The sequence below is a fragment of the Tenebrio molitor genome, chromosome 2 (assembly GCF_963966145.1).
Source record: "Tenebrio molitor chromosome 2, icTenMoli1.1, whole genome shotgun sequence".
In the NCBI taxonomy this organism is placed as follows: Eukaryota; Metazoa; Arthropoda; class Insecta; order Coleoptera; family Tenebrionidae; genus Tenebrio; species Tenebrio molitor.
The window spans coordinates 14820035-14831261 of NC_091047.1; the positions used below are offsets into that span (position 1 = coordinate 14820035).

General features: G+C 36.0%; 1 protein-coding gene across 1 annotated transcript; it reads right to left on the bottom strand.

Moving 5' to 3' along the window:
* Positions 1-494: 494 nt before the first annotated feature.
* Positions 495-5723, bottom strand: LOC138122573 (uncharacterized). The gene has a single exon (XM_069036789.1). It carries the CDS (start codon positions 5721-5723, stop codon positions 495-497), a length of 5229 nt encoding a protein of 1742 aa, XP_068892890.1.
* Between the last annotated feature and the right edge of the window lie 5504 nt (positions 5724-11227).

The window sequence follows — 11227 nt, forward strand, 5'->3', positions numbered from 1 at the left end:
CGGAGGTTGCCGTGGGTACTATGGTAATAATATTGAACGATTAATCACTGTTGGGTGGTGATATTAGCCGTTCAAATGATATAGTCGTCTTTGTATAACTACTTAAAAACTTTATTGTATGACAAAATGTTGATGTACAAGTGTTAAGTACCAAGGATAGTGGTAGACTCTGGTTTTTACCGCTATATCTCGACTTAAATAAGGGTGGGTGATTTCACCCCTCTCACAAAGAAAGTAGGCAGGACTACCTGCTACAGTACCTCTTTCTAACAATAACATTCAAAATTACATTATTTTGTACATATACCGCCCCCCTTGAAGGCACGGACTTCAAAAATATTGGAATTAGCAAAGATCGAACATGGTTATTAGAAAAAGGATTGTTACATAATAAACATGACAAAAAACATTAAAAAATACAAACATTGAAGTCAATTGTAAAAAAAAGGGTTAATGCATAATTATAACAAATATTTACACGATACAAACATAGTCTATTCATTCGCTGGCAGAACGCACACCTTTCGCGTGGCTCTTTTGAAGATGCCATTGACAGTCTTTACGGACACTACGCGCACAACACCGTCACTTCCGGGATGAAGTTCTACGATGCGTCCCAATTTCCATTGTAGTGGCGGCGTGTTGTCCTCAACTAGAATCACCATGGAACCAACTTCCAAGGCGGGGGTGGACGGTCTGGAACCGGAACCACGGAGCTGCTTGGAACGATTGATGTTTTGAACAAGGTACTCCCTTTGCCAGCGGTGCCAAAAGTGCTGCCTCATCTGTTCCACTCTTTGCCATTGCGTCAATCGGTTGATCCTCGTCGTCGTAAGATCTCTTTCGCTTATAGAAGTTAATGGCTCTCCGATGAGGAAGTGACCAGGGGTTATGGGATTAAGGTCATTAGGATCGTTACTCAAGGGACACAAAGGTCTGGAGTTTAGGACTGCTTCAATTCTTGTTAACAGGGTATACAATTCTTCGTAGGAAAGCACGACTTCTCCAATTGTTCTCTTTAAATGACCTTTAATGGATTTTACGTTTATTTCCCAAATACCGCCCATGTGCGGGGATCTGGGGGGAATGAAATGCCACGAGATACCCTTATTAGCCAGATTTTCTGTAATTTGACTAAATGAAGCTGACTTTAGAAATGTTCTTAGTTCCAGTAATTCTCTATTGGCGCCAACGAAATTTGTAGCATTGTCCGAATAAAGATGGTACACATGACTACGTCTTGATATGAAGCGTTTTAGCGCATTCAAAAAGGTTTGAGTCGTTAAGTCACCAACTAGTTCTAAATGAACGGCTTTAGTTGAAAAACAGACAAAGACGCAAATATATGCCTTCACAGTACGCTTACTGCGACCACGACATTCCTTGATGTAAATAGGCCCGGCATAATCTACGCCACTGATTGAAAATGGTCTGGTTGGTTCGACACGGGATTTGGGCAAATTACCCATAATAGGATACATAACGCTTGGTTTGACTTTAAAACATTGCAAACACTGGTGCAAAATCTTGCGTACCACACTGCGTGGAGAAATTATCCAAAAATTTTGACGTAACGCGGCTAAAGTTCCCTGAACACCAGCGTGCAGTTGCTCAATGTGCACGTGTTTGACTAATGCCTTAATCAAATGGTGATCGTTTGGTAGCACGATGGGATGTTTGACATCGTAAGTTAAGGATGAGTTTTGCAACCTACCTCCCGCGCGAATTAAATTATCATTCTTGTCGAGAAAAATATTTAAGCACAGTAAACGTGATTTCTTGTTAATCGGTTTGTTTTGTTTAAGGCAAGCTAATTCATCGTTGAATGCAACTTCTTGAATTAAACGCATGATGGCCTTCATGGAATCTTTTAATTCTTCACATGTTAAAGAACTAGAGATTTGCCTTTGGTTTGGCTTCCTACAATTGTTGATGAACCGTAATACCCATGACATTACGCGTTCAGTTTTTTTGTAATTTGAAAATTTTGTAAGAAGCGGTAGTTGTCTTTCGCGAGAATGAATATTGGTCAGAGTGACAGTTCGCCGTTCTGGAATTTCAATATCCGAAAGATTTACGTTAGATACGGGCCAAGTGTCGTTGTTTTCTGACAGCCAATCAGGACCGTTCCACCACAGTTTATTAGTTTTGAGTTGACCAGGTAAAGCACCTCGGCTTAGTACATCCGCAGGGTTACTTTCGCTTTTGACATGATACCAATCTTTCGCATCCGTTAGCGTTTGAATTTCGGAAACTCGATTTCCTACAAATGTTTGTAAGTTTGAAGATGTAGCGTTTATCCATGCCAGAACGACTGTGGAATCTGTCCAGAGAAATTGCTGATCAATTTTGACATTTATCGTTCGTAAAACTGTATTAAATAATCGCGACAACGTTAAGGCGGCACACAGCTCCAAGCGTGGTAACGTAACAGCGCGAAGAGGAGCCACACGAGATTTAGCGCAAATTAAGTGAACTTGATGATTGCCACTATGATCAGTTGTTCTTAGATAGACAGCAGCGCCATATGCGATTTGTGATGCGTCACCAAAACCATGTAGTTGCACCTGTACGGGGCTTGATTTTATTATGTTTCTGGGAATTTCGATTTCGTTTAAGTGAGCGAGTTCTTGCAAGATCTTAACCCATGCACAATAAATAGTTTCAGGTAATAGATCGTCCCATCCAATTTTCAAACTCCAGCATTGTTGAAGGATTATTTTTGCTTTTACTACTACTGGCGCCACAAGACCCAATGGATCGAATACCTGGGCAGTTTTAGACAGGATTTCGCGTTTTGTTAGTCTTTTCGGAATGTCGCACTGTTTTACCTGATAGCGTAACGAATCGTGATTAGGATTCCAAAAAAGCCCTAACGTTTTAGTGTAAGCATCCTTATCGAAACTGACGTTGAGATTAGGCTCGTGACTATCTGGAATTAATGCAGGATGATTGGCGGCCCATTTACGTAATAAGAAACCACCATGAGCTAAAATTTGAATTATTTGATCTCGTAAAGTGATTAGGTTTTCAAGTGAGTCTCCTCCCGTCAGAAGATCGTCTACGTAAAAATCCTGTTGAATTGCTTTAGCGGCTTCCGGGTACTGATTTACGTTTTGAAGAGCTAGTTCTTTAAGACATCTTGTTGCTAGAAAACTGGCCGGTTTTGTACCGTAGGTTAGAGTGGTTAATCTATACGTTTTTAGCGGATCTTCGGTGTTCTCGCGCCAAACAATTCGTTGATAGTCACTGTGATCGGGATGTATTTCTATCATACGGTACATTTTAGCTATGTCCCCGTTTACGACGTATTTAAAAGTTCTGAATCTCAACAAAATTGCAAAAAGCTCTGGCTGGATTGTAGGTCCTGCCATAAGATTGTCATTTAGACTTAATGCATCAGCTGAGCGAAATGACGCGTTAAAAACAACTCTTAACTTGGTCGATGTAGAATCCTTGAGTACCGCGTGATGGGGCAAATATGTACAGTTCGGTTTATTTAATTCGCAACCCGGAACTTCCTCCATGTGACCCAAAGAGATGTAATCCCGCATGAATTGCACATAATCTGATTTTAGTGTAGGCCTTTTGTTTAGGTTTCGTTCCAGATTGTTAAAAAACTTTACAGCACTATCGCGGTTTGACTTGAGAATTGGAGGATCATTTTTTAATGGCAGTTTAACAAGAAACTTTCCGTTTGTTTGTCTGCACGTATTTCGAATAAAATGTTGCTCGCACATAATCTCTTCATTTGAAAAGCATTTTTGTTCGGAAGGGTTGCTGCATTGTTCTAGTTCGAAGAATTTCTGCACCTGGTTCTCTAAAATGTCGGTTACCGACGTTAGAGAAAGCGAGCAGGTGCTTGAGCTATTGTTATTGTTCATATTTAGTGACCCACCCGCAATGAAACCTAAATGGGTATTTTGCAGCATTAGTTTGTTATGGTTCTTCAGTGTTATTTCCTTGCGGTCTTGACATAAAAGGTTCCAAAACAAATCAGCCCCGATAAGTAAGTCTACTGGTGCAGTTTCTAAGAATTTCGGATCGGCTAGCTGTAATTCCTTTGGAATATTTATTGCAGACATGTTTATGGTCACCAGGGGAAGATTTTCGGTTATTTTTTCCAGAACAAAACAACTTAAGTTCGCCGAAAACTTATTGTACTGAGACTTGATGTTTACCTGGACGGCCTGTTTGATGTTCGTCGAAATTTGACCAATTCCGCCAACGGTTATATTTACGGCTTTCTGCTGTAGACGTAATTTTTTGGAAAATGATGACGTAATATAACTGTTCATGGACCCTGCATCCAGGAGAGCTCTACATTTATGTGACTTATTATTACGATCTTCTATGAGAACGATCGCGGTTGATAACAAAATAATTGATGATTGGGACCTCATAGAATGAGCGTTTAAACTTTCTACCTGTGCTGGTGTTTCATTGGTTTGCGTGATTTGTCTTTCTTTGTGAAGCAGCGTATTGTGGCTTTGATTGCATTTACGGCATTTGAATTTGGACTGACAGTTGTTAACAAAATGATTGGTTCTTAGACAATTAAGACATAACTTCAGGTTTCGAGCTTGAGCGTTTCTTTCCTCTACATTTAATTTTGTAAATTCATTGCACTGAAAGATTGTATGATCGTCATTTTTACAAAATGTACAATGTAGTTTGTTTGTGGCAACATAAGATGTAGTGCTTCGTTTTTGTGACATATTGTTTTTTGCATTATTGTGATTCGGATTGACGTTCGATTTGGGGTGCAATAGATTTAAGGATTCCAACAACTGACATTTCCTTTCTAAAAATTCGATCGTTTGACCGTAAGTTGGAACCTCGTCGGTTAATGTAGCCTGCCATTCTCTTGCAAGATTGTCGTCTAATTTGTCCACAATTATTACGACTAGAAGAGCGTGCCAAGTATCAATTGGTACTTCTAGCTGTCTTAACGCGGCAACATTTGAATTCAACGTATCTAAAAAACACCTAAGTGACGAATGCGAGGCTTTAATTACTTGGGGTGCCTTTGTGATGGCTATTATGTGATCGTGAACGATCAGCCGTTTGTTGCAGAACCGTTTCTTTAAGATATCCCACGCTACATTATAATTTTCTGATGACACCGTTAATGACTCGACTGCTCGCAAAGCTTCACCAGATAAACATGATCGCAAATATTGGAAACGTTGACAGTTGTTTAGCATGTTGTTTTCGTCTTCAATAATGGATTTAAATGAATTTTGAAATGACAACCATTCCTTATAGCAACCAGTGAAAGATTTTAAATTTAAAGTTGGCAGATTCAATTTGATTGATTGATCACGATTAGAGCAATGTGAATTAGCGCTGGAACAACTACCGTTAGGATTCGCTGTGGCCGCAGTGTGCGGTGGAGGCGTCGTTTGTCTAATTTTTGTTTGAATTGATGATAATACATCGAGATACTTTAAATCAATTTCGTCGCGGTCCTGAGTCTGTGTCTCAATCGCCTCTGATGAAAGATCGAGTGATTCAATTTCAGTCTGTACCTCGTCATATTCTTTGAATATTTGTTCGATGAATGTTTTTCTAGTTTCTAGTGGAGACACATCATTATCATTTGATTGAAAATTAGACACAAAGTTCTGAATACGCGTAATTCTAGCTTTTAATGAGGTTCTTTTCCTTTTTAGAGCCTCTAATTTGGCAATTGATTCATCTAATAAGGATGTCTCGGGCATAATGATTGATTTGATTTACGTGGTCGAGATGAAAATTTGCGAAATTAGGAACAATAGAAAAAGTCGTACGTAGTAATGCAGTTTGGAAGGGAAATTGAAAGGATTGAGAGCCACTAACCTTTGTTGATGTCTTGAGTGATGATCGCTTCGCTGCTACCCAATTCGGTGACTATTCGTGCTGCCCTTTTGCCCTTGCTGAAGGTGACGAAATCGTTGCTGCCCTCTGGGTGTCGAAACTGTTTCTTGAATTGTTGTTGTATTACACTTGTTATTACACTAGACGACCGTCGTGTGATATGGATTTAATCATCCGGCTCGAAGGACCAAAATTATGAACGATTAATCACTGTTGGGTGGTGATATTAGCCGTTCAAATGATATAGTCGTCTTTGTATAACTACTTAAAAACTTTATTGTATGACAAAATGTTGATGTACAAGTGTTAAGTACCAAGGATAGTGGTAGACTCTGGTTTTTACCGCTATATCTCGACTTAAATAAGGGTGGGTGATTTCACCCCTCTCACAAAGAAAGTAGGCAGGACTACCTGCTACAGTACCTCTTTCTAACAATAACATTCAAAATTACATTATTTTGTACAAATATCAACAAATTTGGAAAAAAACAAATTTCATCGTTGAAATGTGCCAAAACGTTCCAGAAGAAATAAGAAAAAAGGGGCAATTTGTTACCAATGAAGTCTAAAAGTGCATACGAAAAGGTGTATGTTTCGTTTCAAGGTCGGAACAATAAAAAAAAGCATCACGGAGGTAACGGAAGATGTCATTTTGGCTTTTCTTGATATGGGGTAAGCGTGTAGAACTTCATTAAAAGTTAATTCACACTACGGCAAGAATCATTTGAAGAAAATGTAAAGATTGCCATTTTCGATGGCCGTGCACTTGCTTTGGATGAAACAGCAGAAGTTAAAGAAGAAGATGTTAGGAACAAGAGCACGAAGCTAATATGGCAATTCCAATTCAATAATTGTACTTTTCACTTTTGTGATAATTACTGTAAAAATGATGAATAAAATGTTACTTGAATGATGTGTGTGAGCGTATTTTATGACTCTATAAGATACGTTGCTATTGACGACGTGTCTTATAGAGAAAAGCGTATTTTATGGGAAACATAAGGTGTGAGCTCAAATGCACCATGGAAACAGTATAAGATATTAGTGTTAGAAAAAAAACATTTTGACACTCTGTGTAACTATTTTTTTTTTTAATATAATCGTATTAGGTATTAATAGACAGGGAGATATTTCTAACAATTTAAATTTACATTTTTCAAACGATTTTCAGTTAAAAACTGCTAAAAATATGAACAATAATATGTATCTACCTAATCTTTCCAATCAAATCCAATCCAATTAATTTTTTTTAAAATGTTATTACGAGCAAAAATTAAATTTTATGTGCTGAAGCTGGTAGTTTCGCTGCCGAAGGAAGTTAATATTTTTGGTCTTCATTCACGGTATTTATGCAAATAAGACTGGGTACACTTCAGTACTACCTGCTGCTCTGGTCTCTTTAGGCTAAATACTACTGGACAAACAAATAATGCATGCCTGGCCGGAGGGCCTGGGCTTTTCTAAATCGGTCGAGTGTACGTCTGCATCCTAGGGATCAGTCTTCTCTGGAAAAATTTACTAAACTATTTTAAAGTAAGTTTTCAATAAAACGAATTTAAATGTTATAATTTTATTTTTTAAACAATGAATCATGGGGTACCCGGTACCCTCCTAATTTTTTTGTTTTTATTTATAAAAGTGGCTATTATGGAAGTGGGTGCGTCAAGTTTAAAGAGGGGGTGAAGGTGAATAAATAATTTAAGCACATCCTAAATAATAACAATTAAAATATCTGCAATAAATTCAACAATGTAACACAATTAGCAGCAAAGAAAATTTAAAAAATGTACTCAAAATAATTATAACTAAATAAGGCCCGTATTCACCAACGCCAGTTAAAGTTAACTGTGGGTTAAAATATACGAAAACATTGTTATAACAATAGGTAACTAAAGTAACGACGTATTTTAACCTACAGTAAACGTTAACTGGCGTTGGTGAATACGGCCGTTAAATACTCAAAATTTATTTCGACCATTAACTTCCAGACACCTTTCAATTCTGGAATAAAAACTCCGTGAAGTTCTTGTTGCAGGATCATTTCATATGGATGAAATTTCGAAGACTTTAAAGTTCTAATAATCGTGCTTTGTGAGACATTCAGTGTAGCCGCTACTTCTCTTGTGCTTGTGTGTGGATTTTCAGTTACCTAACCAACAACGGCATTTTGAAAGTTAATATTTTTGGGGAGTGCATCCCTTACTCGTGGCAATTCATTAACACTGCCAGTATCTTCAAATAGCTTTACAATTCATCTGATATTCATTTCGGAAAATTTATCATTTTCTTGACGGTCCTGAAGAATTCTTGCTGCGGCTCGATAGCACCTGTGACACACTCCATACGTAAAAATAATATTAATTTTCTCTTGCTGTGAGAACAACATCTTGTATAAAAGATTATTTCAAAGATTTCACAAACTTTTTTACTTTGACGTTGTCAAATATTAAATTAATTATGTTTTTTTTTTGTAAATCAGTAAGCCGTGAAGTACTTTTTTACGTAAATACACACTTGTGAATGAAGTCTGGACATTGTCTTTATTTAATATTAATTTATTGGTCAATAATAAGCACTAGGATGATTATTAGGCAGAAAATCTACACAGAAACATTTGATATGCATGTTAAAAGTTATAATGTTAGAAAATGCTGAAAATAAATTTTTTTCATTAATTTTTTTCTTGAATATTCCTCTTCTGTCCAGATCCTTGTTAATTTTTGTAGTGCCTATGTAAAGAGGGCAATGCAGCCTTTATTAAGACTAAATATCATTGAGCCGTCATTTAAAATAAGGAAGATATTCAAATATAAAGTTTAAGCAGACGCACGCATAATTGAAAAATTGTTTTCAGCGGTGTATTAAAATCGTTTTTCTAACACTAATATCTTATACTGTTTCCATGGTGCATTTGAGCTCATACCTTATGTTTCCCATAAAATGCGCTTTTCTCTATAAGACACGTCGTCAATAGCAACGTATCTTATAGAGTCATAAAATACGCTCACACATATTATTCAAGTAACATTTTATTCATCATTTTTACAGTAATTATCACAAAAGTGAAAAGTACAATTATTGAATTGGAACTGTCACATTAGCTTCGTGCTCTTGTTCATAACATCTTCTTCTTCAACTTCTGCTGTTTCATCCAATGCAAGTGCCCGGCCATCGAAAACTGGCAATCTTTACATTTTCTTCAAATGATTCTTGCCGTAGTGTGAATTAACTTTTAATGAAGTTCTACACACTTACCCCATATCAAAAAAAGCAAAAATGACATCTTCCGTTACCTCCGTGGTGCTTTTTTATTGTTCCGGCCTTGAAATGAAACATACGCCTTTTCGTATGCACTTTCAGACTTCATTGGTAACAAGTTGCCTCTTTTTTCTTATTTCTTCTGGAACGTTTTGGCACATTTCAACGATGAAAATTGTTTTTTTCCAAATTTGTTGATATTATTACCATAGTACCCACGGCAACCTCCGCATTTTGTGAATTGTGACGCGCCTCGAATAATTTCTGAATTTATTAAAATTTCTGATAAGATGTTAGTGTTAGAAAAAATCTTGAAGACAACGCGTGTTTTATAGTTTAAAAATCTCGATCTATTAAATCCTCGCTCCCTGCGGTCGCTCTGATTTAAACTACGATCTCGATTTTTAAATCGTCTATAAAACCCTTGTTGTCTTAATAGCTATAAAAAGTAGAAAAAAGCTACAGTTCTTTCTGAAATTCTTACTTACGTGTACAAAAACGAACAGTGAAGTGATATTTGGAGTGGGCAAATAAATAAATAGGTACAATATTCAACTGTAATTTATTCCAGTCCCTAATCTTCTTGAAATTAGAGTTTCATGAAAATTTTAAAACAATTGGTTGTTCGTTTCATTCGTTGACGAAAGCGCGAAACACCGGAATGATGGATTATATTCAAATGAAATTCTGTATCAAAGTAAATTAGACAAATTTACAAAACGACAGTCGTCACTGATTTTTCGTATCTCTGCCTTTAATATTTGTTTTACCTGAAATGTACTAATGTAATTTATAGTATGTGTGTAATATATTTTTATTTCACAAATCTTCTATGATTAAAAATATTACAACAGACAAGTTGACTCCATTTGTATGAATAAAGGTTGTTTGATAACACTTAAAAGGATTTTTTGATAACTTATCGTCTAGCTTATATTAATGACATTAATAAATATTCCTCATACAATTTGGTTGGTTAAAACTAGAAGCTGCAAGCTAAATTTATTTATTCAGTCCCTTACACAGATGGCTGACGAACAGTTGACTGTTTGAAAATGTTGTATTATTTTTAAACTGGTAACATATGCAAAACATAATACTAATTAAGTGGTTCTTAAATATTTGTTGTTTCTTAAGATTTGTAGTAAACTTATCACTTAAAAGTTCAATTGGCTGTCATGATTAAAAATTGTTTATAATTCAGTTGTTTTTGTTGGACTTTTTAGTAGTTAATTTATTCATCGTATGTATCACTTTTATCAATTTCTATTACACAAAAGAATCTTATACGATACTTTTTACATTTAGTTCTGGTATTTTATATCAAAATTTTGCGTGTCGTATTTTTAGCTTACGTTTATCTGTTACAATATCATTATACAGGGTGTCTCAAAATTCGCGAATTCCGAATTCAGAGTGTGGTAGGGAACTCGAAAAATACTTGTTAAAATAATTGTTTTACGTTATTATTTTCCACAATCATCTACACCATAAATAACAATAAACACTGAACTTTTCAGCCTGTATTTGAAGAAAACGCACTTCAAAGAGTGCACCTTCAGACCAATGTATCTTTGTGGGGGGAGTCCCGATTTCCATATTTGGACTACTGATCCCCTACAACGCTCTGAATTCGGAATTGGCGAATTTTGAGACACCCTGTAGATAAAATGACATGTTAAAAAAATTTATAAAACGTATCACATACAAAATATGAAATAAAGAATATTATACTAGTTTCACTTCATTGATATTTGATTTGAAGAAGATGCTGTTGGATAAAAATTCTTGTAGCATTTAATATTTAAGGCCTAGCTTTTTCTTTCTGAGTAAAAAGCGACTGTAACCTCTTAAGGTGCAACTACGGATTGCGTATTTATTTGTATGTAACATATTATATTTATGTTCTTGCGTATATGATATTCCACATTTTTCGATTACATTATTTTTCAAACTTTTTCATAAAACCCAGTCAAGCGTTTTACAAAATTTTGTTTTAACGTACGTTTTGTTGTAAACTATGTTGATACTTCTTTCCCTAGTCTTTACTGATACATAATCATACAGTTCAAACTGAAATTTACTGAAGGGGTTTTGGAGAAAAGATAAA